At 40.2% G+C, this 27610-nt stretch overlaps 1 protein-coding gene across 10 annotated transcripts in view; it reads left to right on the top strand.

Moving 5' to 3' along the window:
• ITGB6 (integrin subunit beta 6) overlaps window positions 1-27610 on the top strand; it is a 126429-nt gene that overhangs the window by 82950 nt on the left and 15869 nt on the right. For all 10 annotated transcript variants that reach the window (XM_035007926.1, XM_035007925.1, XM_035007933.1 and 7 more), the window contains 5 exons: window positions 9667-9756; window positions 16654-16788; window positions 17006-17423; window positions 22444-22666; window positions 25079-25176. In XM_035007926.1, the coding sequence (XP_034863817.1) occupies window positions 9667-9756; window positions 16654-16788; window positions 17006-17423; window positions 22444-22666; window positions 25079-25176 (964 nt within the window). The remainder of the gene's footprint in view (window positions 1-9666; window positions 9757-16653; window positions 16789-17005; window positions 17424-22443; window positions 22667-25078; window positions 25177-27610) is intronic.

A 27610-nucleotide genomic window follows, 5' to 3' on the forward strand; every position in this document is an offset into this window, starting at 1 on the left:
AAATAAATAAATAAATAAATAAATAAATAAATAAATAAATAAATAAAATCTTTAAAAAAAAAAACGTGTTCTCCTCCCACCAGCAGCCCCAGAACATCCACAATTACTACATTTTTGCATTAACTACCAGGTTACTTTTTTACATATTCAAATGATACTTAGTTACTTTTTTATACGTTCATGTAATAACCTTAATAGGACTAACAAGTTATTTCTAGTATCCTTTTTCTAATCCCTGAAAGTGCCCTTTTGATGAGGACTCCAACATCTGTGAACAAACTGTTTCTTCAAAGGCACCTCTCTCTACCACAAAGTGCTCAAAGCTGTATAATTGCTCCACTGTATGCTTTCTCAGAGCCTCACAGAATTCAGGGATTCTTATTTAACTCAGTTACCCATTTATCCCCTGAAGGCTTTCCTAAGGTAACAGTTGGCCACTCTGTCCATGCCTGTGAGGCTGGCCCAAATTACAGCAGTGATGCTTAAAGGAAGCTCACCTTGGCTCGGATCACCATACAGGAGTTTAACTACAACCAAGCATTCTTCACATGGCATAGTCTTTTACAGAATACATAGGGCATCAAGGTGCTAGGGACAAGTTAAACTGACAGCCCCTAGGCATAGAAAAGCTTGGGAGTATTATGTATTTTAATTTTATGCCTAACGACCTAAAAGAGCCAAAAATACGCTACAAGGGGTAGCTATTAATTATAACGTAGTTCAATATTTTGTTCCCCTGATTGTATTGAATCTTCAAAAAGTAGACAGGAAATTGTCAAAGGAGAACATTTTGTTGAGCTTGAACTGTTTGGGCACACTTTATTCACTTATTCAGAAATTCACATACTTTTTCTATAGGGTTGCCAGATTTAGCACATAAAAATACAGGGCATTCAATTTGAATTTCAAATAAACAAAATCATTTTTTTAGTATTAGTATGTTACATGCAATATTTGGGACACACTTACACTAAAAACTTTGGAAATATTACTAAAAATGGAAAAGAATAGTGTGTAATAATGGAAAAAATTAAAGAGGAGAGTGTGAGACTTACTTCTATAGGATCTTCAGGGAAGACCCCTATTAAGAGGTGATTATAGAGCAGCAACCTAAAGACTGAGTTTTCAAGAGGAGAAGGCATGTGCAAAGGCCCTGAGGCAGCAAAGAACTCGGTGCTCAATGTGTTTGAGAAATTGAAAAAAGGCTACTCAGCCTGATGTGAGCTAGGATAGAAGAGGATGGAGTGGAAAAGGTAGGCTAAAACTAGATAAATCAGTCTTGAAGGCCTAGGGAAGTAAGCATGGTGTTATTCCATGGGCATCATGCATTCCAAAACATCACTTTTTTTTCTTGACTAAAGAATAGATGTCACAGGTATCTGACAGACTGAGGACCCCTTACGATTTATGAGTGTACAGGTTTTTTAAGATTTTATGTATTTATTTATTTTTTATTTGAGAGAGAGAGAATGAGAGAGCAAGAGAGAGCATGAGCGCAGGGAGGAGCAGAGGGGGAGGGAGAAAGAATCTGAAACAGACTCCTCACTGAGCGCAGAGCCCAACGCAGCGCTCAATCTCATGACCCCAAGATCATGACCTGAGTCAAAACCAAGAGTCAGAGGCTTAACCCACTGAGCCACCCAGACACCTGTGGGCGCATAGGTTTAAAAACAAAACAACTTTATTTTCCAGATTGTCACAGCCCTCCCTGGAAGCATCCATTTGGCAACAAGAAGGGCGTAGACAGACTATTCTATACTGGACATTCTTAAACTTTGGTGCTCATTAAAATCACCTGGGAACCTTTCTAAAAATTCCAATGCCCAGGCCACACCCTGATCTGATTAATTCACTATCTCTAAGGCTGAGACCAAGGCATCAGTGTTGTTTTTTTGTTTTGCTTTGTTTTGTTTTTTAAGCTCCTCTGGTGCCTCGAATCACTCAGGGAGCTTATTAAAACACCAACTCTGATTCAGGTATAGGATGGGATCTGAGGTTTTACATTTCTTTTTTTTTTTAAAGTTGAGTTATAATTGACATATAATATTACATTAGTTTCAGTTGTACAGCATAATGATTCAATATTTGTATACAATGCAAAATGATCACCATGATAAATTTAGTTAATATCCATCACCATACATACTTTCAAAAATTTTTTCTTGTGATGAGAGCTTTCAAGATTTACTGTCTTAGCACCTTTCAAATATGCAATACAGTATTATTACCATAGTTGCCATGCTGTACATTATATCCCCATGATGTATTTATTTTATAACTAGAAGTTTTACTTTTTGACTCCCCTTACCCATTTCATCTCCCCACCATCCCCTCTCTCCTCTGGAAACTATCAGTGTGTTCTCTGTATCTCTGAGCTTGGCATTCTTATTTGTTGTTTTATTTTTATTTGATTGAATCATATGGTATTTGTCTTTCTCTGCCAGACTTATTTTTCTTAGCTTTTACTTAGCATAATGCCTTCAAGGTCTATCCATATTGCTGCAAAAGCAAGAGTCCTTTCTTTTTTATGGACAAGTAATATTCCACTGTGTGTGTGTGTGTGTGTGTGTACCACATCTTCTTTATCTATTCATGTATGGGTGGGCACTTAGGTTATTTCCATATCTTGGTTATTATAAATAATCCTGTAGTAAACATGGAGATGCATATATCTTTTTGAGTTAGTGTTTTCATTTTCTTTGAATAAACACTCAGAAGTGGAATTGCTGGAGTATATGGTAGAAATAAACCCACACACATATAGTCAATTAATCTATCACAAAGGAGGCAAAAATATACAATAGGGAAGGTCTCTTCAAGAAAGGATGTTGGGAAAACTGGACAGCCACATGCAGAAGGAGGAAACTAGGCTACTGTCTTCCACTACACACAAAAATTAACTCATAATGGATTCAAGACTTAAATGTAAGACATGAAGCCATAAAACTCCTAGAAGAAAACATAGGTGGTAAGCTCCCTGATGTTGGTCTTGGCAGTGATTTTTTGGATCTGACTCCAAAAGCAAAGGCCACAAACAAAAGCAAAATTGAACAAGTGGAACTACATCAAACTAAAAAGCTTCTGCACAAAAAAAGGAAATGATCGGCAAAATGAAAAGGCAACCTACTGAACGAGAGAAAATATTTGCAAATCATATAACCAATAAGGGATTAATATTCAAAATACAGAGACAATTCATACAAGTCAATAGCAAAACAAAAAACCCTAAACAATCCAATTTTTAAAAAATGGCCAGAGGGCCTGAGTAGACTTTTTTCCAAAGAAGACAGGCAGAGGGCCAACAGGCACATGAAAAGATGCTCAGCATCACTCATCATCAGAAAAAAGCAAATCAAAACCACAGTGAGATATCACCTGACACCTGTTAAATGGCTATCATCGAAAAGACAAGAAGTAACAAGTGTTGGTGAGGATACGGAGAAAAGGGAACCCTCCCGCACTGTTGGTGGAAATGTAAATTGATTCAGCCACTATGGAAGACCACATGGAGAGTCCTCAAAAAATTAAAAACGAATTTTTCCCTTTCTCACAATTTTCCAGACGCTACTGCTGCTACTCATCCCCCCACCACACTTGCAAGGGCTGATAGCACCTTAGCAGTCCTGGTGTATATACCCCTGTTTTCTCTTTGTTGGTCCCCTTCCTCGTGCTCCTACTCGTCATCTTTCGAAATTTTATTACCTGCCGTTTGGTCGGCAAAGCACATAAGTTGCTACTGAACCCAACATCGCTCCCCATTTTAAAAGAGCTTTCTAAAGCTTTGGGACTTGCATTTGCCAACAAAGTTCTTCAATTCCTCTCGAAAAGCCGGGTAATCTTATTAAGGGAAGATCTGAAGTCTCCTCAGCAACAAATAGTCAGTGTAGCCTCTTTGTTCTCTAAGTCTCCGTTCTCCAGTGCCTCTGTGTGCAATTGTTTGTCTCAGAATGGTCATGCACGGTGGGTCCATTCGTCTTCCCTTATCGCTCTGTCACTGCCGCCGAGCACTCATTCAGCTGTGCGCTCTAGCTCCTTGGCTGACAAGATAATTACATTCCAGGGCAGCCTGGGAGAAAGACAGGTAGCCTCAAAAGTTCTGAAGCCGACTACCTAGTCATAGCTGGTGCAGACTTCAAGATCAAGCACCTGATCTAATTAGCACACTCCCTTTGCTGACTGCCTGACTGTGGAATGCTGACAATTGAAAGCCTGAAGGCAAAGCAGATATCATGCAACCCAGAGACAGACATTCATGCTACCTTGTGCCAGAAACAATTACATATTCTTTTTGGAATCTTGGGTGTCCTAGTAACACAGTCAAGCCTGGGGGTAAACTTTTGCATAATACTGGGAGTCCTGCATTTACTGATAATGAACAGGAGAACCAGCAGAATAAAATCCCACAAGAATGGAAGACTTCACATTGCCTTCAGAAGAAGGACTTATTTCAGCAAACCCAGCCCGCCCCTAGCTCTGGAAGAAGCACACCGCTCAACAAAAGCAAGGCATCACCAGCAAAGAGCTGTTTTCCTTTGACCAGATAAATAGCACAATACAGTCCCCCAGGACAAAAAAAATTTTTGCTTCTATGCTTTTGCCACTTGGTACGTTTCTTTCAAGATGTAGTCTTTCCATTTGAAAGTGATTATATCGTCCCAGTGTAGACGCCCCCTGCAAGTACTTGAGAACATCGTCAGTTCTTTCACAGTTTAGCCATTCTAGTGGGTGCACACTGGCACCTCATTGTGGCTTTAATTTCTATTTCTCTAATGATTAATGATGCTGAACACTTTTGCCATACTCTTTTGCAACTTGAATATCCATTTTTTTTTTTCCAGATGTCTTTTCCTTGTCGATATGTAGGAGTTGTTTAGATATTCTGGTGCCAAATCAGATGCATGTATTACAGATATTTTCTCCCACTCAAGGGCTCCTCTTCACTTTCTTAAAGGCATCTTTTCAAAACAGAAATCCCTACTTTTAAGTCCTATTTATCAATCCTTTCCTTTATATAGCTAGTGCTTTTGTGTCCTACTTAAGCCCTTCTTGTTATCCTTAGGGCAATGAAGTTATCTCCCCTGACTTCTATAGTAATAAAAGTCAGAACAGTGTTTAGTCTTTTAAGGGAGGGTAATGACTGGGAAGCAGTACAAGGGAAGATTTCAGGGAGCTGATTATGCTCTATTTTTTGATCTTGGTGTGATTATACTTGCTTGTTTACTTTTTAAATATTCATTGAACTGTATACTTATTACTTGTATGCCCTGCATGTGTGCTATACTGCCATTAAAGAAAGAAAAGAGAGAAAATGGACAAATAGGAGTGACTATTGAAGATATACAAGGTAATGACTACACATATGTATATATATGGTGAGATATTAGAGAAAATATTTGTGGACATATTATATAACATCATAGGTTCTCAATCTATACAAGCCAAACTTTGACTAATGTATTTTAGTAAACAAAAAACATTTAGTAATACAGTTGAAGACCAGAAATACTGATGTTGATTAATAATATAATATTGAAAATAAATGGTCCCTCCATATTAATGAAGCTTCACAGAAAGAGTTAAGCAAGCATAGAGCCTAAAGGGAAGCAGTAGGTTGGTTTTACAAATTCTTTGTTAAAATGCTCCTAGCAGATATATGGCAAGTCAACCTCTCAGGCCTCTGATGAGGGGCATGAGTAGCCTGGTCTGTATAAAATGGTGGCTACTGAGTTTCAGGTGGTGAAGAGTCTTTGAGACCACAGCAGAAATGTCACAACAGTAGGACAGAAGGATCCAGGAGAGTTACCATCTAAGGCAGAAACCCAATCAAGATGTCCAGCAAGGGGGCGCCTGGGTGGCTCAGTTGGTTGAGCGACTGCCTTCGGCTCAGGTCATGATCCTGGAGTCACAGGATCGAGTCCCGCATCGAGTCACAGGATCGAGTCCCGCACAGGATCGAGAAGCAGGGAGCCTGCTTCTCCCTCTGACCCTCATCCCTCTCATGTGCTCTCTCTCTCTCATTCTCTCTGTCTCAAATAAATAAATAAAATCTTAAAAAAAAAAAAAAAAGATGTCCAGCAAGGATACAGTTAATACTGAACCACGTCACAGAGCCTAAACCTGGAGATGAGTGAACCCAACAGGAAATGCAGTCAAAGCAAGAATGCAGGTTACGTCAGGAATGTCCCTTCTAGCACCAAATATCTGCCACGGTCCTTAGTCTGAGTCACTCTGAAGGAAAAGCCAACCAGTAGTCTGTGTGTAGATAGCTGAGGTGGCAGGTGCCTCTGCAGGTCCCTCTGCCCTCAACCAAGCCGGAGGAGACACCTGACAGCTGGTTCTAACAGCCAGACACCAAGAGGCCCTGACCTTGGAGACATTCCCTGAGAGGAGCCCAGAGCGCCGGTGTGAATTCAGGCACTTTCCTCTCTAGCCTTTGTTGCCTGCCAACTAAATGACCCCCTGTCCTCTTCTTATCCTCCTTCCTTAACAAGCAGGAAATTTCTTTCTTTTTTTTTTTTTTTTTAAGATTTTTATTTATTTATTTGAGAGAGAGAATGAGAGAGAGCGAGTACATGAGAGGCGGGAGGGTCAGAGGGAGAAGCAGACTCCCTGCCGAGCAGGGAGCCCGATGCGGGACTCGATCCAGGGACTCCAGGATCATGACCTGAGCCGAAGGCAGTCGCTTAACCAACTGAGCCACCCAGGCGCCCCACAAGCAGGAAATTTCTAAGGAGGAAATGCGAACTGTTGGACAAATAAGAAATCTTTTTTGAGATGGGAGCATAGTGAGGAAATAAATAGGTTTTGATGAAGGAAGTTAAGAAAACTAAGGCAATCAAAAAAAGCCGACTTTGCAAACATGAGTGAGAAAAGCAACCGCAGGAACTCCTGGGTGGCATGGTGGCAGGAGAGGGAGAAAAATCCATAATTAGGATAATCCATGGGCAGGTAACAGGGAATTCAAGCCTAAGAAATTCAAGCCCAAGGAGTTGGCATTTCTAATCAGCTCATGAAACATTGTGTTTTTAGAGTTCACCATTTCTAATATCCAAGAGTTATCTTTTACAGTCGCGGTGCTATAATTTATCACATCCAGGCATGCAAAATCATCCTTTTTCTAACATTAAACATGTTTAATCAGGACAATTTATAATAGCACTTTAGGGCTTTAATGAAAGAAAGGCATTTGACACATGATATTTACAGTAATCATAATACTACAAGACTTAAAGCATAATTTTTTACAGTGTTAGATCAGGAAGCCAAATTGTCCATGTTTTTAGTTAATTATTTGCAATGCTTTGGGGAGAAATCAGCATCCAGAAATTAATTAATAGTTTTCCTCTACACAATTGTCAGAGTTATCACGGGGTACTGCTCCTAGCTGCCAAATCCTTTATACCCTCACTCTAGTAGCAATCAGCAAAGGCGATTAATGTTAAACCACTTGTCCTGATAGCCAAATGCCAAATGTTATACCACATGCAGGATCATAATTATGCTCTAGGAAGTAGATGGATTTGGCTGTGTTAACCAAGAATTAACCCAAAATTCAGAGGCCACTTGAACTAGTGCTTGTGGAAAGTACCCCTTATACCTTGGCCTTGGAGAAACCAGGACATTTTTCAAGGCTAGCAGTTTCATGCAAAGCTAAGAGCCATGAAATTCTTCTTCAAAAAGATCCAAACCTTTCTTCATCAGGCTTTAAAGTTTGCCTTTGCCTTCTCCTTTGGGACCAGTCAAATTTACATACATTCCAGCTCCACTTGAGTGAGATTCAAGTTCTTATTTAAGTATTCGCTGTTAACCACAGGTCTCATGCTTCACGGCCCTTTTGACATGTGTTTATTTGAAAAGGTAAGTCAGTGAACCGGTGCCTTCCTCATATTTGACAAGTTCTACCTGACTCAGGGAAACAGAGTGGGGCCCACCTTCCATGGGTGGTGATGTGGGGCACTGGGTAATGGGAGGAATGCTACTTGGATTACTGTCCATGACCCCTTCAAAAATCAAATGCAGTGTCAAGGCAGAGTGACAACTGACACTTGTAAGAGTTCAGATTTCCATCAACTTCAAACTTAAACACTGAAATAAGTGGAATATTACAAAACCCACCAATTAAAAGCAGCACCCATTTTTCCATACGAGAGTTGTAGAAACCTTGGACTTACCCCAGGTACCCACCTCTAGCAAGTGCCCGGGACCTCCTAGAACATGTTGGTGTTCTAATGTCACCCTGGCTTCACTTGTTCCTCTCCTTGGCTCCCCTTGACCTGATCTATTTATCTAGTATCACGATTATAATCAATAATTACACTAATTCTAACTTAGTTTTGTATATCTCCTAAGCTACTTAAATCTTCTTGGGAATAAGACAGAATATCATTATGTTTGAACCAGAGGAGGTACCCTAAATCCTTCACTCAAAACTTATTTCTCTTTCTACATGTCAGTTTAATAAATTCAGTCATCTGATTTCACGACACACAGCAACTCAGAAGACCACAGCTGACAAAAAAGAGTGATGGTCTCTTCTTGACGTAGCAGAGCATACTAAGCCTGCTTAATAGGTGTTGAATGCAACAATAAATGAATGAATGAGAAAACTGGTAGATGAGTGATACCTTACAGCTTAACAAGGAGAAGATAGAAACTCTTTAAAAACAAATAAAAGAAGCAAAAGCATAGCAGTTGGGGTCCACTTGGTATGAATGTGACCTACCCATGGATTTTAGAAGTCTTTGATGATTATAGAGCTATAGTTAATATTGATAAGTATGACTGTTTCTTCAAGAAAACAATCCAAGTATGCTTGGGAATCTTTATTTAAGAAGACAGAGGTATGTACCGTTCACTTAAGAAAACTTCATTTCAAAATAAGTTTTAAAACATAAAACTTAAGGGAGGGGTAATTTTCAGCAGTCTGGAAAATTCCCTTCTTTGCAATGCCTCATTCCCTGGTCATGCTTCATACCTGGAGTGCTGCTGAACTAACGTGAGTTCTCTGCAGGTGGGAATGACATCTCGGGAAAAGGAGATAAGTGGAGAATGCAGATGGTTTAGAGATAGGTTCTGACTGACTCCATCGTGATGAGTGGAAATCAATTCTAATCAACCCCAGCACCATGGTGACATCCCTAAACGAGTGCTCATTACCACTAGGAAAGGGGTTAATGGCAAGCATCCAAATAACTCACTCCTTTTCTCCAAGCGATTGACAACTGAGACCCCTGGGCTGAATGACTTGCAGAGCAACCTGATGGCAGAGAGGGGCCAATGTGGGACCTGGGTTTCTGTAACCATTACAAAAAAGAGAGGATAGCTCCTGGTAGTATGCTCAGAATTTTTTGGACAAAGGATGCTCTGCAAATGGAAGACGGTATATAAGTGCTATTATTATTATTTGAGACTTGACTCCAGTTGTGATATAAATCACAGCTCTAGACTAAGGCAACCACACATACTTGATGTCCCCAATGGCAACTTGGACCAGTCCACTTCCCACTTGGGCACAGGAAGGAGCCCCAGGCAGGGCCACGGTTTATTACCAGGATCCTGTTTCCCCCAGCCAGTTAAATAGAGGTGATCTCAACCAGCAGGCTGAAACCCACACTTAGCTTTTCTTGATTACAGGGAGCAGATTGACTTATTCTTTTTTGTTTACAGAATTATGCAAAACTCATTCCTGGAGCTACAGTAGGGCTACTTCAGAAGGACTCTGGAAACATTCTCCAGCTGATCATCTCGGCTTATGAAGTATGATATTTTACAGTTGGCTTCTTGGTGTTTTTTTTTGCATTTCGGTGGTATTCAAAAACTAAGATGTGTTTTAGGCAGTTAAATGCACTAGGATTTGTTAGTGGAGAGAGTACTTATCCAAAGAAAATCTCTCTGCACTAATGCAGCCAAAATATCAATTTTGTTCTCCTTATTTGCAGATATTCTTCCTGAAAGGTGAGGCCCAAGGTAGAAAAATCATAACCTGATCATAAAGTTGAAGTTATTTTTATAATAATAACCAATAGCAAAATTTTAATTCTATTGAACAGGCTCCATAAACCTTACAATTAAGCTCCCCTCTTCTCTGCCTGAAAAAAAATTAAGTTTAAAATACCAGTGAGTAACAGAAGGGGCGCCTGGGTGGCTCAGTTGTTAAGCGTCTGCCTTCGGCTCAGGTCATGACCTCAGGGTCCTGGAGTCGAGCCCCGCATCGGGCTCCCTGTTCTGCAGGAAGCCTCCTTCTCCCTCTCCCATTCCCCCTGCTTGTGTTCCCTCTCTCACTGTGTCTCTCTCTGTCAAATAAATAAATAAATCTTAAAAATAAATAAATAAAATAAAATAAAATAAAATACCAGTGAGTAACAGAACTATGTGGAGAACTAACTCCACAGGCTTAATAAGATTACCTCATAGCTAAAAGAGAAAAAAGACACCAAAGCATATCAGGAGTACCTCTTTGTAGATTCTCTGCTTTTGAGAACCAAGGAATTTTTCATTTTTATGGATATATACATATATAGAGAGACATATATACATATATATATATACACATAGACATAATTTTTTTTTGCCTTGAGTTTGTAAATTAGTACCAGAGGACAGCATTCCTCCCTTAAAATAAAATACACAGCTATAGGGTTGCTATGTTCTCTTGCTTTGTCCCCATTTCATAACTTAATCAATGGTAGATGGCCAGTTACCAATTCTTTTTTTATTTTGTTTCCTAAGTTCCATTTTCCTTTTTTGCCTTAACTTACAAAGAAAAAATACACACACGCACGCATATGCACACACACAAAGATGAAAATGAAGCTCTAAATTAGGACAGAAATGAAAAAAGTAAATTTTTATAAAGCAGTAAAGCCCTAATAGTTATTCTAAGCAGCAGTTACATAATGACAAATAAATAAAATTCTAATTTTGGATGTTTTAAAATTACAAATAAATGACTTATATGCACTATATGCCAATACCAAGCATATACTGAGCCAGTGGTCCTTAACTAAATGACATTTCAGAATCTTCTGGGAAGCTTTTAAAAATAGGTGTATCCAGATTCCTCTCAGACATCTTAGGAGAACTTTAAGGGAAGGAAGAGCCACACATTTTGAAAAAATACTCCCCAGTGATTTTGACAACACCCCACCAGTTTTGAAACTCATTTTAAGGGGGAAAAACAAGGTGTTTCTTCTCATATACATTTCCTCAGGGAATAAAATAACAGATGTGTCCATTAAAACTATAGGATGAGGGTTTTTTTGAACTTATATCCTCAGAAACTTCAGTTTCTTAGCTCACATCAAAAATTAACTACCACATTAGCTCATGCTTGAAATTCTTCCAGACAGGAAAGCTTGTCAACAAAATACTATAAAAACCATCCTCCCTCTTATGCGGTAATTAAAGTTTTAATGTGTAGAATCAGATAAAATCACACAGCAATCCTCCACTGCATTAGAACACACTCAATTTTCTTTAACCCAGCGCTCTCAGAAGCATTGGCCACTAACATCTTCAAAGGAATTCAGCAAATTAGAAAACTGTAAACGTCAAAAACATTTCTTCCTCTTGTTTGACTAGCCCCTTCCATGCTCCTGCTTACTCCGTCAGGATTTCTGTCTCACTTTTCTCACTTTGCGGTCCCAAATCACCCACATAACTTACAAGGCGGTAGAATCAAGGCATCACACATTTGAAGTGAATCTCTTGTCCTTATTTTACTGTCCAAACATATAAAGAAGTCTCCATTATGCTTATACTATATAATCTTGCTCTGGAGTTATTATTATAATGTCATGATTCACTGAAGGAAGTGTGTAATAGATCTTGGCACTAGTTCAAATTATTTTTCTATTCAGTTATTTTTAAATGTATTCTAAAAGGACTTTAAAACTATGGGGATCCAGGGGCACCTGGGAGGCTCAATCAGGTAAGTGACCAACTCTTGATCTCAGCTCAAGTCATGATCTTGGGGTTGTGAGATCAAGTCCCATGTCTGGCTCCATGCCAGGTGAGGAGGCTGCTTGGGATTCTCTCTCTCTCTCCCGTTGCCCCACCCCTCTATAAAATAAAATAGGGGCACCTGGGTGGCTCAGCTGGTTAAGCGACTGCCTTCGGCTCAGGTCATGATCCTGGGCTCCTGGGATGGAGCCCCACATCGGTCTCTCTGCTCCTCCAGGAGCCTGCTTCTCCTTCTCCCTTTGCCTGCCGTTCCCTCTGCTTGTGCTCTCTCTCTCTCGCTCGCTCTGTCAAATAAATAAATCTTTAATCTTTAAAGATCTTTAAAAAAATTGAAAATAATCTTTAAAAAAATTGAAAATAATTAAAAAATTAAACATAAAATAAAAAATAAAATATGGGAATCCGTTGACTGGGTTTCTTTCTAGTCCATAAAAAGAAAAGAAAAAGAATAGATTGAGAGAAAATACTTCTGACTAACTTCTAGTGGGGCAGAGGTAGACAATTTGTGTTTATAATTATGACACTGAACTTCAGTTCAGTGTCATATCAACATAAAAACCCTTAAATACCAGATGTGTATTTGTTTGACCATCATTCGCTGATTTTCTTCCTTCCTTAAACATGTAATAAAAGCTACTGAAATATCAGTGCTCCCAAGGATACGCTCCCCTATTAGTATTTAAGCTCCAGAAGGGAAGTGACGTGGTTTGTTTTGTTTTGCCAGGTTCATAGTAGATGCTCAGTAAACGATGAAACATACAAATAAACATTTATGCTCTTTCTTTGGGAAATTCACATTAAAATATTCCTGGCAAAATCTACAATATGATATTCCAATTATATCAATGTTGAAATGTCCCTTATTTTAGTCAGATTATGTCACCCACTCTTCCGAATTTCAAATCTACAGACTTGCGGGTCATATCCCTCATTTCTCCTTTTACTCCTGACTCACCGAGCCACCGTCTCTAACATTACTCCTGCTTTACCTCCTGATGATTTCAGTTTCAGTGTACATATATTCCTTCCTGTACCCTGGCCTCTGTTTCTTGAACTCTGCTTCTAAAATGATCTTGTCCTCCTCTTTTGTCATACCTTAAACTTTGTCATTGCTAATAGACTCCTCTATAATCTCAGCTTCGTGCAACCCATTCCCCACTCACCACTTCCTTCCTCTTCAGCTCACTCCTGCTAGTTCCCCTAGTATTTCTTCCAACCCATCAGGATCTCCAATTAGTTGACCCTACCCTCTCTCTCTCTCTCTCTCTTTTTTAATTCAAGTGACTCTACCTTCTCTTTTCAGTTCCTTTTCAGTTCTTTTTCAGTTCAGTTCTCCACTGAGGTTGCTTGGCCAATCATGGTCCTGGTTAATCCCAACTGTCCATTCACCCTGCACAGCTGAACAGGAAGGGGAAAAACATACAATTGTGCTAACCAGTCTCACTTTAAATTCATAATCATGAACCTCAGGAGGACCCTCAATGCTGCCCAACAACCATGCTATATATACTTCTCTAGGGGACATCAAAGTGCAGATGTCTAGGCGTCAGTTGATGTTAGTTGGCAATTTAGGAAGGTAACCTGAACTCTCCTAAACATAATTCACCAATAGTTTTCTCCTTCTCAATACCATCCTTCATGTTGCTAGGGCCAAAAAGCTTAAAATGATCTTTGACTCTCCTCTTTCTCCTATCCTGAACATTTAATCCAACAGAAAATCTTGCTGGCTCTATCTTCAAAATTATTTAGAATTTAACCCAGAACCACTGCCTTCATCCTGATCGGAGCCACCACCTTCTCTCACCTGAACGATTGCAAACGCCTCCTAAATGCTATTTCTCATTTCCACCTTTGGTTTCCTACATTCTGTTTTCAAACAAAAACAAAAACAAAAATAAACTAGAATTTTCCTTTAAAAATATTAAGTAAGGTCGTAACACTCTTCTATAGATAACCCTAATTGTTTTCTCATTTTACATAGAGTAAATGCCACATTCTTTAAAACCACCTACTAGGACCCTACCAGATTTGTTCTCCTCCACCCCATTACCTCTGTGACTTCACCTCCTATTACTCCATCAGAGAGTTGATCCAGTACAGCAACTCTGGCCTCCTTGCTATTCTGTTTCCAGAGCAAGCCAGACATACTCCTGCCTCAGGGCCTTTGCACTGACTGTACCCCTTTCCTGGGACACTCTTTTGACAGATATCTACATGCTATCTGATTCCTCACTTCCTTGAAATGTCACCTTCTTACTGAATCCTACTCTAACTACTTTTTTAAAAATTGCAGAGTACACCCCCTACACACACTCTCTTAATCTTCATTATCCCACCCTAATGTTTTGCATAGCACTTATCACCTTCTAGCATGCTACATAATTTTCTTATGTATTATGTTGTTTCCTCTCTGACTTCCCACACTGGAATATAAACTACAAAAGGTCAGCTATTTTAGTGGGTTTTGCTTCCCAAGCCCCTAGAACAGTGTCTGGCACATCATGGACAGTCAATAAATATTTTCTGGATGAATAAACTTATAATGTAACTAGTTGAAATGAAACAGATTTAAAGAGTAAATTTTAATACATGATAGAAATAATCTTTGTGACTGAGAAATGACACTCCAATCGCTGATGAAGACCGTATTCTGAAAAATCAGCCTTATGTCCATCTTCTGAAGGAGTGACCATATGGGGCAAATATAAAAGTAGGGAAGAAGAATGACTTAGAATTTACAGTCAGCAACTTAGAATTTGGAGGAAGACAGGGTCATCTTACTAGGCAGTTGGCAAAATTATACTTAAGGAAAATTTGAGGCTGAATATGCTTTTAAAATTCCAGGAGTATAGGGACTCAAATCTTCTTAGATGAGCTGAAGTATTACTTAACTCATAATGTTTTACAATTTATTTTTATTCTGTTTTATTGTTTTTATTTTTCATAATTTTGTTTCAAAAATGTAGACTTTTATTTTGCAAAAGAAAGAGGAACAGAGGAAGTCTACATGATAACACTAGATTTCCCCATAACAAATAGCTCTTTCTTCCTCCTTCCCTGACATTCTTCCCCCTGGAAAACTTTGTCTTTATCTCCACTCTGTCATAACCTATATGTTTCACATCTAATCTTTCTCTCTTCAATCTACGTCATCACATTTACCAATGGGGTCCCGATCCTTGTACAACATCTCAGCTTTCTTGACTCCAGTCTCCCTGCCCCCTCCTGTGTAAGTCTGACAGACATTAAGTCTGTCCTGCACACATCTCCCAGACAACTTCCCTGCAGCTATATTTTCAGTGGATCGGTCCCCTGCTTTAAAGCTATAAGGAATATTATTTCCCACAGGTCTTAAGTCATCTCTCTAAACCTCAAGTCTCTTTGCTGTCTGGTATCTCCCAGGACAGCAGGAGTCTGGGCTGGGTCTGAGTCCCATTTGTCCCCATTCTATACACTCCTGGCACTGAGCTTTCTCTCTCCTGGTCCCCTCCCCTGAGACACCATTATCGTCCTGTCCACACATCCACATCCAACATAGCCATTAAGGACTTCTAATACTTCAGCCTTCACTGACCACTCTTTTCTGAACTGTCCCAAACCTGCAACTATATGACACGATTTTTTTTAAACTTAACGGTACTTTGATTGACTTGCGTGTTAACCGCTTTACTTGGTTCCATCTTGGGTTTTTTTTTTTTTTTTTCCCAGCAAAATGATAGTCATCTTGAGGGCAGAAATCCCATCTTACACTCATTCCCCAGACCTGACTCTACATTAAATGTACAATAGGTACATAATAAATTCCAATATTGATTTCGAGGAACAGTTTCTCCCACATTTAACATCTCTAAAGTTGGGATATGTTTTGTGATTAATGGTGTCTTATAAATGCTGGGTAGAAGTCACAACGTAGTATTCATTGCCTGCAAAAATATAAAATCGGCCCTAACTGTGTTTGTTGTTGTCACCAAGATTTGTTAAGTACACTATTGGTGTTATAGATGTTGAGTGTAATTGCCATTTTTAAATATTTTCTTAGAGTTTGCACTATGATTTGATATTGAAATGAAAAATTGTTGTATATGCAGCAATGTACCAAAACAGGGTATAAATTTGATATCAATGAAGCAAATACTCATTAATGATTGTGATTCGGTGTTCCTCACAAAGTAACAACCAGCTGCTTTATGGGGCCTAAGAAATGATGATACTTAAAAGTAAAGGAAGCTGTTGTTATGTTGTGTTACCGAGACACAAGCAAAAAAAATGCCTTTTAGATGCCAAGCAATGCTACTCAGGGCTGGAGAATTTGCCACATCCCTCAGAACAGATAAGATAATTTTCAAAGCCATGATTGACTAATAGGATTGATCCATATGTTGCACAGAATGATCATGAGATATTTGGTCATAATGTCATTGTCATAAAATAATGGTGTGTTTTATAACTGATAGCCTCTTAGACTCAATAAAAGGTGGCACGTATATGTGCACCTATGTGCGCGTGCATGTGTGTGCGAGCGCGCGTGCGCATGTGTGTGTCTTGCTGGCTTTCTTGCTTGATTGATGGTATGGTGAATTACTTTTAGACCCAATTTCATTTTATTCTTTTGTAGTTTAATGAACAGGATTCACAGATTCTTCTGGTTGTATTTTTTGGTTGAGATTTTAACTCTTTCTGTCCTAACTAAAGGAACTGCGGTCGGAGGTGGAGCTGGAAGTGTTAGGAGACACAGAAGGACTCAACCTATCTTTCACGGCTATCTGTAACAACGGGGCCCCCTTCCCACACCAGAAGAAATGCTCTCACATGAAGGTGGGAGACACAGTAAGTATAGGGTCGACAGATTGTCTGAAAAAAATATTCAGGTAAGTCGGAAGTTCCCTTGTTGCACTGAAGCTGGATTTTTCCTTTCAAGAATTTCAAAAGCGGTTTTCAAAAATTCCCTAATAAGAGCTTTTGGCAAAGCTGATCCCCGCACACCTTGGTTTCCTGTTACGCATTTCGGTGGATGCAAGAAGATAATTAGTATTTTCTTTTCCAGGCTTCATTTAACGTGACTGTGAGCATACCAAACTGTGAGAGAAGAAGCAGGCACATTACCATAAAGCCTGTGGGGCTGGGGGACGCCCTCGAAGTACTTGTCCGTCCGGAATGCAGCTGTGCCTGTCAGAAAGAGGTGCAAGTGAACAGCTCCAAATGCCACAATGGGAACGGTTCCTTCCAGTGTGGGGTGTGTGCCTGCAACCCGGGCCACATGGGTCCTCGCTGCGAGTGTGGCGAGGACACACTGAGCACGGACTCCTGCAAGGAGGCCCCGGATCACCCCTCGTGCAGCGGGAGAGGCGACTGCTACTGCGGGCAGTGCACCTGCCACTTGTCTCCCTATGGAGACATTTACGGGCCTTACTGCCAGTGCGACAATTTCTCCTGCGTGAGGCACAAAGGGCTGCTCTGCGGAGGTAGGCGTCGTCTAAACGCACCGCACACCGCAACTGGGCGAGCATCAGGAAGGGGCTTTGCGTCCTTTGCACCTTCCCCAGTTTTCTGGGCAGAGTAGGTGCTCCATAGGTAGTTGCTGATCGAGGGAGCGGGTTAATCTCTAGAGCTAAGGTAACTGGTCTTCGCTGACATTTTCTCTGGCTCTTACATTCTCTTGGGGGGAGAGCTCTGCCAATTCAACTCACATCTTTCTTGTTATTTCCCTCAGAGTTCAGTAGGCAAGAAATGGGAATGCCTTCTCTTTGGTTATTACCCAGACTCCACAAAATTGCATGTAATCTGAACTCCATTATCTTCCAGACTTTTCTCGATCAGGCTCTTGGGTATCCTACCCAACTCTTAAATGCCTATTACTTTGGGAAAATAAAAAGCTAGGCTGCTTAAGGAGCATATTGCCAAGGACAAGGGACTCAGAAATACTAAATGAACTTTCAGGGCCTTCATTCATTCCACAGGTATTTATTAAACACCTATTATGTGACAGATACTAGATTAGGCACCGGGTATAATAAAGATGAATAAGGACATATGAAGGCTATGGAAAGGGTAAAAATGAAACGTTGCCTGGAATTTTTTTAAGATCGAGAACATGCTTAAATAGCAGAAAAATATATGTTTTAAAATCCTTTGCATATGGAGAATCACTGTAGTTTAAGAATATATTGCATATACTTTGACTATTATAAAAATCATTCTGATCTATATCCATATAGTTAAGTATAATCTATCTGCATAAGAATTGCAAATGTGTTCATGTTCTTTAAAATGACATAAATTTGTGTTACAACAGGAATATTAACTAACAGCTGAATTTAAGCTCCCAATGTCTCCCCTTTTCAGTATGTGAGCAGGCAGCTTTTCAAAACAGAAAGCCATTATCTTTAAAGAAAACTAAGAAAGTTATGTTTTCAAACTACAGTGTCAGGAACATATAAAAGAGACTGGTTTTCAGGAAAAAAAAGGCCTGAGAAGAGAAGCCTCAAAGAACTCCGAGCTCTTTGAAAACCCTGTGATGCCCTGTGATACCTCCATTTCATTTCTTTGCTGCAGCTCTTGCTACCAACATGTTCCTCTGAGGCTGCCTTCTTTCTTCTCCCCAGAGAATGAAAAATTTAGGGTCTGTCCAGATTGAGACACATTTCTCCCCCCTTTCATTCGGAGGTCTATTTCCCTATTTAATGGGTGTGTTTCCAAACCCACATCAGTTCTCGTCTCATAAGATGTAGGCAGGACACAGCCCGAAGCCAGAGGCTGTCCCGGCGTCTTGTAAAGAAAGACTATGCTCGGCAGATTCGCAGATTGCATCTCTAAGAAAAATCTTTTAATAAAATATGTGCTCTAAACATTTGAAATCACCTTTCCAAAAAAATTCTACCTGTATACAACAGGATGGCAGTCTTACCCCCACCTATATTTCACTCTTTAAATCTCAGATCACAGAAGTCTAGACCTAATTGCTGACCTGTGCTGAGCAACACAGTTCTTCCAGTTTGTGGATGGTCTTTCACTTTACTTGGTGCCATGCATGCAAACGGAAAAGCACTCAGAAAGAGTTGACTTGATCTGTGCATTGTAGTTGGGAAGGTCTGACAATAGGGCCTCTCTTTGTATCAGATACAAGGATCGCTAGAGACATTCTATTTAGAAAACAATTATTTCCTTAGCTGGACTCAGAAAACTTCCCTAATGCCAATTTCCTTCATATTTGAGGGTACTTGACAATTCTCAATCTATTAGTGTTTCTCAAAATCTATTTTGTTTGTAGTAACATCGCAAAGGATGTCACTGTATTATTAGTAACTTTCTCTTTAAAAATGTATAATAGGGGCACCTGGGTGGCTAGGTCACTTAAACTTCCGACTCTTGATCTCACTCAGGTCTTGATCTCTTGAGTTCAAGCCCCGAGCTGGGCTCCACACTGGGTGTAGAACCTATTCAAAAAAAAAAAAAAAGAAAAAAAATTTTTTTAAATGGGATAATAAAAGTAATATTATTCAAATTCAACAAATAGTTATGGAGTACCTACTATGTGCCTGACATCCTGCTTAGTGCAGGGATAAAAACTGTGCCTGACCTTGTGGACAGACACTCTCTTGTTTGCAGCAAAGGCCAGAATATGCTCCAGCTCCCCTTCTCATGCAGATCTCACTTCTTTGACAACAAATTCACTCTGCAATGTGCCACTCCTCTGAAGGCCTATTACCACAACGTTCTTTTTCATGTACCTTCTTTCATCCATCTTTAAGTACTCACAGATATAGGGCTCCATTGATTTATTCTCTTGCCCAAATTCCATTAGTCTTTTATATTTTGATTCTAAGAAATGGGAAACTAACAGGCAAATGGCATTACAGAAAATACTTCCTGCCATTATGCACTTAGAGTTATCAGTCAATGGCATTCCAGAAAGACCTATCCCTCTGAAAAGAGCCTGACAATTTTGTCTTGATCTTTGGTCATCATCTTGCTTCTACATGAAGCCATTGTGAATGTTTTGTTGTTGCTTTTGTGGTTGTGGTTATATGAACAGGTACTTTATAATTGGTTGCTTGTGGATATCAATTAGCAGTGATATGGTGGATGGTTCTGGAAAGCCCACAGAAAGAAGGGCTTCTAACTTCTGACAGGAGCTTTTAATTTCTGCCAACTGATTCTTACATGCAGTGATACACTTGGGCATTCTCGAAGGAAATGCACATTTCATTTGACTATTTATAGATCACATTAATTTTCTGGAATAAACTTTAATATAGAAATCTATCCCTATCACGAGAATACGTTTCCCTTTTTTGCTGAGGAAGAAACAAAAAGCAATTGTATTTTAGAGGATAACTTAAGACGAGCTATGTCTGCAGCAAGTTTCCATGCACCGCCTCCTTCAAGCTCCCCTGCCCTAGGTTTCCGCAGCTTTGCTCTCATTGCTCTCCTACTTCAGTTCCCTGGTAAGATCCTTCTCTCTGATCACATTTTTTAAAGATTTATTTACTTGAGAGAGAAAGAACATGAGCAGGGGGAGAGGGAGAAGCAGGCTCCCTGCTGAGCAGGGAACCCCACGTGGGGCTCCATCGCAGGACCCTGGGATCATGACCTGAGCCGAAGTCAGATGTTTGAATGACTGAGCCACCCAGTGCCCCTCTCAGATCACCTTTTAAATGCTGATGATCTTCAGGGCTTCTCTCAGTCTATCTGTTTTCTCTACATGACCCAATCCACAACAGCTTTACCTGCCATCTATCTCTGATGGGTCCAAACCTCAAACCTCTCTGCCTCTTTTTCCATATGTATACATACGTGTGTCTGTGTGTGTGTGTATTATAATTGGTATTATATATATATATACATTTATATATATAATTAGTGTATATATATATATATATATACACATATATATATATACATATATATGCCTACTACAATGTCCCATGGGTCCCTCAGAACTCAACAGAGCCAAAAATGAATTCATCATCTTCCCTACCCAAAGCTGCTCTTCTTCCTCTGCTTGAGAACAATCTATTCGTTCAATAATTAAGCCCTGGGCCAGGTACTGGGGAAAAGTCAGTGAGTGTGAGATGTCAGCTTCCATTCCGGGTCACTAAAAAGCTGCACCATCCACTCAGCAGCCCAGTCTGGTCACCTGGGGAAGGTTCTATCCCTCTCTCTCTTCCCTGCCCCACTGCACCATGGCCGCAATGGCACTCATGCCCTGAGTATTCATCCCCTCAACTGTATCCTCTTTCCTCTCCATTTCCACTCGCACTGTTCAGGACCTCAGATCTTCTTTCCTCATTTGCTGCAACAAAACCTCCTAACCAGTTTTCCTGTCTCTAGTTTGACCCTCTCTACTGAGGCCAGGATATTTCTAGACACATGGCTATTTGTTCAGGTCTCTACTTAAAATTCCATAACTTTCAGGATAACAGTTCTTTCTTTAGCCCATAAAGCTTTTCATGATGTGATTTCTGACTTTCCGTTGACCTTTCCAGCACCCACCCCCCGCCATCCTGCCCTCCTGCCACAGCTCATATGCACCTTTGGCTCTATCTATATGAAACTACTGTGGGTATTAAGCAGGTCACATGATTACAGACTTCTGTCATTTACCTATGCTTTTTTTCTCGGCTTAAAATGGATGTAACCCTCTTCTGTCTTCTATCTATAGCATCCAAATTCAGCTCAAGCATCACCTCTTTTGGAAACATCCCCAAATCGCTGATCTAATTTGAAAACTCTCCCTCTGTGTGCATAACATTTATCCCATTGTACTATATTTACTTGCCTGTCTCCTACTCTAAACAATAAGCTCAGTGACCTTATTTAATTTTGTATCTTCATGCCTAATGCAATCTTCGGCACATGATATATGCTCAATTAAAGTTTCTTAAATAAATGAATTTGTTGAGCACTCACTATATGCCTATAGGACATCTAATTGGTGAATGCAAAACTAGAAGAGTTACACATTATCTCATCTGACCACAACTGCTATAAGATTTTATTCCCTCTATTTGATAGATGAGGCTTTTATGATCACTCGGCTTGAATGATGTAGAGGTGAGGCATTATCCAGGTCTGTGCTGCATCTCTATCTTATGGCACCTTAATTAAAAGCAAAAAAAAAAAAAAAAGTTGTAAAAACAATTTAAATACACACACACATACACATAATCACACACACACACCCCAAGTTGCTATTATAGGCTTCTAGATTATCTCATTTCATCTGGCTATAAGTTCTTTTTGATATAACATCAGGTAATTAGATTGGTCTTCAGTTAAGAGACCAGATCAATAAATATACACACTTAGCAAAATTGGTTCCATAAAATATACCTACACTCACCTCTCCCCCTACTCCCCACACGCTCGTTTTTTTCTCATTTTTCTTCAGTCTTTCTGATGGTGTTTAAAGGCAAAGGGAAAACATGCTCCCCCCACCCAAGTAGCCATGGCCCTAATCATCACCGGGCGTTTGTTTTGCAGATAACGGCGTGTGTGACTGTGGTGAATGCGTGTGCAGGCCTGGCTGGGCGGGCGAGTACTGTAACTGCACCACCAGCACGGATTCCTGCGTCTCCGAGGATGGAGTGCTCTGCAGCGGACGAGGGGACTGCGTCTGTGGCAAGTGTGCTTGCACGAATCCCGGAGCCTCTGGACCGACCTGTGAACGTTGCCCTACCTGTGGTGATGCCTGTAACTCTAAACGGTAATGTCTCAACTTCCCTCCTGTTGCTTTTGGTGGGTTTGGTCTCTGAGCATCCACCCAAAAACACAAACCCACCAGGCCCCTGTGATCATCAGCCTGGAACGTCAGTGTCTCATTTGCCTCTTTCTTTGTCCTGATTATCCGGGACCACAATGTCACATTTCTGCTAGAGACAAGCCTGGGGAAGCTGAGCTGATGTCCCACACTGATAACATCAGATGGCCTTTCACTTACAATACCAGCCACACAGAAGGAATGCCCTGGAGGTAGACGGATGACACCCACATTCAGTGCCTTTTCAGGGGAAACAGACAAGCTTCTTCCTTATCTAGAAGTGTATAGCCTCACCGGGCTGATTCATTCCCCTCTATAGACCCCTGGAGGCAAAAAGGCAGAAAAAGGATCGTGGCTTTCCATTTCTTCCCTCTTCTTTACCACTCATGCTCTTTGGCACCTCTCTTTGGTTGTCATTCTACACAGCTATTGTGTGTTGTGTTTTCTTTTATGCCATATGAACAACAACAACAAAACACTTTTTTTTGTTTTACAGTGAACCACTATTTCTTTGGTTGGTAGCTAATTTCTTAATGGAAGTGGGGGCAACATTGCCAGGTCAAGTGAGGCAAATCTCCAAATGGGCTGTGTGATGACATTGCGGTATATAATGTATTATGCAGCAAACAGGCTTAAGGGGTTCGTAGTTTCATTAACTCTATACCCAACGTGGTGACATTTGCATTTCCAGTGTAAACAAAGTAAGAAAATCAATATTCGCTCCGTCGTTCCTCACCATTCAGGTGTCAAAACTTCTCTGTCACTGTGCCTGGACATACACCAAGAGGAGTATGGGGACATGGTTAGACTTACTTGAATGGAACTAAATGTAAAATGTCCTTTCAGGATGTTTCTTCCATTATTTATCTATTCAATCTTCTCTATAAACATGATTCAATTTAAAATGTGGCTTATAAAATATGAAGTTAACAGTCAAGGTAGTTTGAATTTGAGGAATCAGGTAATCTCCTTGGTGTTTATCTTAGCTTTGAGATGAATCCATTCTTCCATTTATTCATTCATACATTCATTTATCAAATAGATATTAAGTACCTACTGTTCACCAGAAATCCTGTTAGGCCAAAGGCATACAGTGATGACTGAAACAGTTACAGTTCCTGCCGTCACAGGTGCTAAGAATCTAGTGGGAAAAACAGACATTATTTAAAGTAATTATAATGATATCTGAGCTCACACTCAGGGCAGGGGTATGACACTAGCTTGGGCAGACATCAATGAGATGCACCGAGGGGTAGAGGTTTTAAGGGTTTCCGCAGTGTCCAGGAGTCCCCTGCAAAACCACTCTAAGTAAATATATAACCTAGATAAATGCAATATACTTGCAATGCAAAGGCAATTTCCAGCCAAGACTTCTATCCCCACTTCCACATAGATTGCGGCTCCTCAGCCCTTCCTACAAAGGAACACAGAGGCTTCCACGGCAAGAGAACTAACCGGTAAGGGTCAGAGAAGGCTTGCCTAGGGCAGGGCACTTTCGGCTGAGATTGGCGGAAGCCTGAGAGCGGAGCATGGGGGGGTGGTGCACAGAATGTTTCCAGCACTTAAAAGAGTATACATTTGCATGGCCTGGGGAAGAGAGGCAGGATGATACGTAAGAAAATTTTGCTGTTTGGGGTTACTCCAAACAGAATCTGGTTGTAAAGTCATTTTCAGCACAAGATTAATTCAGAGTCTGAGTTTTACTTTGCTGCGTAGACATCACTAGAGAAGCTTAATTCATTGGCTATGTTTTTGGAAATACACTTTTCTGTAAGTAGCAATCGTTTATTAAAAACCCTGCATGAATGAGGATCCAAGCTGTAACCTCAGCTTTTGAAAATACCCCTATAAGGCTTAGACTCATTCAAAATAGTTACAGATAAGTGAATCTTTAAAATAGTCATTCATGACATGTATGAAATCTTAGAATTCTTGTTAAAATACAGACCATTTCTGTTAAGAAATTCAAACTTTGGTCACTGATCATATTTTAGGAGCATACACCTTTCTCATGAGAATGTAAAATGAACCAAAAAATTAAATCAAATACCAAAATAAGTGTGTCTTACTCTTGGGGTTACTTTGTTATTTAACCCATCAGAAGCAATCATTATAAATAAATGAGGATAGTAGCTATTATCAAGCCTGGCTCACAAAACACTGATTACTAAGGGGAATCAGAATAAAGCAATTTCCTCTTGAACATCACCCAAATATCTTTCTGAAAGTAACAAAAGGCAACGTCCTCTATGAGACACTCTTATAGCACGAATCACAGTAACCGCATTAAAGCAGTATCCCAGCTGCATATCTGTTTTCCACCAAAATGAACTGATAAACTCTACATAATGTTCACAGGAGCTGCATTGAATGCCACCTGTCTGCAGATGGCCAGGCCCGAGAAGAATGTGTTGACAAATGCAAACTAGCTGGGGCGACCATCAGTGAAGCAGAAGGTTAGACTGGTCTTAAATTGCTTTCTTTTCCTTTATATTGTTCTTGAGAGGCAGAAACTCTGTGAAGGGCTTTTCAGTAGCTCGACCTCATTTGAACCAGGGCACTAGTTCAACATTAGTTTTTTTGGTTTTGTTTTTTAATTTTATTATGTTATGTTAGTAACCATACAATACATCATTGGTTTTTGATGTGGTGATCCACGATCCATTGTTTTCATATAACACCCAGTGCTCCATGCAGTACGTGCCCTCCTTAATACCCATCACCGGGCTAACCAATCCCCCCTCCCCCCTCCCCTCTAAAACGCTGTTTGTTTCTCAGAGTCCATAGTCAACATTAGTTTTTAAGAGTAAATGCATCCCATAAGACTAAAAACGTGATGGTTTGGGATATAAGCAATTTAAAGTCATAGCTATTCTCTTTGACTTCGGCTCTGTTGGCAAGCTCACCTTTGCTTAACAAATGCAATTGTAGAGAACTCCAGAATGCTATTTTTTAATTAGAAAAGAAGAAAAAAAATTTTTTTTAATTTTATTTATTTATTTGTTGGAAAGTGAGAGAGAGAAAGAAAGAGCACAAGCAGGGGGAGCGGCAGGCAGAGGGAGAAGCAGGCTCCCTGCTGAGCAAGGAGCCCAATGTGGGGCTTGATCCAGGACCCTGGGATCACGACCTGAGCAGAAGGCAGACACTTAACCGAATGAGCCACCCAGGCATCCCAAGAAGAAAATTTTAAAAATAGCTAAATGTTAACCCCTAAAACTGAAATCATCCTCTATCATCCTATTGCCTTATCTCAAGATAGGACAAGGTGAAGTGTAAGAGGGTTTCTGGAGAGCAGGCCTGAGACACCAGGTAGTTTCTGGTCAGTGGCCGTTTTCCCTCCACTCCTTTACGTGTGCTTTAACTCCCAACTTTCCAAACATGGGTGTTACATGACCACCCTTAATTCCCTGTTGCTCACCCCCCAAATACAAGAAGGGCCTGTGACCTTTAACTGCTAAGCAAACTCGGCTCTTGCTTTCTTTCACCGTCATTTTAAAATTTAATGACTTAAACTTGGATTCTTTTTAATGGCAAAATATCATCTCAAATATTTAAATTGGTTGTATTTTGGCTGGGAAGCCCACCTAAAAAATAATTTGTGAAGAAGATGACTAGCTCCTCCTCAAGGGACAATCTAGGGGGATTTGTTCTTCCAGCGTCCCAAACTCTGCATTCTCAGGCAGCTCCGGTGGACCTGCTGCTCTACACGCTTTAGAGAAGGGACCAAGACGTATCTCAGGCAAAGTGCAATAATCAAGACAATGTATGACACTCTAGGATATGTGTCTTGAAGAGACAGAAATAGAATAGAGAAATTAATCCATTTCCAAAGTGGAATAAGTTAGTGGCATTTATATTGTTTTGATATCTCTAAAGATACGTGGTTTAACTTCACTCATTCCATTTTGCTGAAAGTCACTTTTTATTTTATTTTATTTTTTTTAAAGATTGTATTTATTTATTTGAGAGAGAGAATGAGATAGAGAGCATGAGGGGGGGGGGTCAGAGAGAGAGGCAGACTCCCTGCTGAGCAGGGAGCCCGACGTGGGACTCGATCCCGGGACTCCAGGATCATGACCTGAGCCGAAGGCAGTCGCTTAACCGACTGAGCCACCCAGGCGCCCCTGAAAGTCACTTTTTAATTTACCCCAACACTCATGTACTCAGAGCATTGTTGCTCAAAGTGTGTTCCATGGAACACTAGTTCTGAAAGTGCTGGATGGTCATATCAGTTTGGGAAATGGGAAGCTAAGCTTTTTGTTTATTTCACAGGACTCCTGAAAAATTATTCACATTACATTAAATGTGCGTTGTGAATTTTCAGGAGCGGCAAAAGGAAGAATTAGAGTAGGGAAGGATTCCCGAACTTACTTGACCACAGAATCCTTTCTTTTCCTTGGGAAACTGTTCCCCTGAGAACTCCTGACTCATCCCCAGAGCACAGATCTTTAAATACATAGTTGTCTTAATTCAGTGGTGCATGCACATAGTTTATATTTCTGTATCCTTGCGGGACCTTCCTGGATGCTGGCCTCCTTACCGCCCCGCCTTCTCACATTTCTTCCTTTTCTAAGTATAATTTCATGGACTGCCTGAGATCTTATTTTCATCGTATTATTCTAGGGCAGCCCTGCTGGCACTCATAAAGGAGGGTAAAAAAGAAAGGCCCATTCCTTAATGAACAACAAAAGAAAATCTTAGCGGCTCACTATGCAAATCTCCAGCCCAAACTGGACCCTTTCATTGCACATTCAATAATACCATTTTAATACCCAAACAAGACAAAACTGGCTAAATCTAGAGTCCTAACAGTCATGGAAAGGAGTGGTGAAGTAATTAAAGCTAGAAGGGAGTCATGACTCAAAGGTCATATTAACAGTTTCATGAAAA

The sequence above is a fragment of the Mirounga leonina genome, unplaced genomic scaffold, assembly GCF_011800145.1.
Source record: "Mirounga leonina isolate KUSES-001 unplaced genomic scaffold, KU_Mleo_1.0 Mir_151, whole genome shotgun sequence".
Lineage (NCBI taxonomy): Eukaryota > Metazoa > Chordata > Mammalia > Carnivora > Phocidae > Mirounga > Mirounga leonina.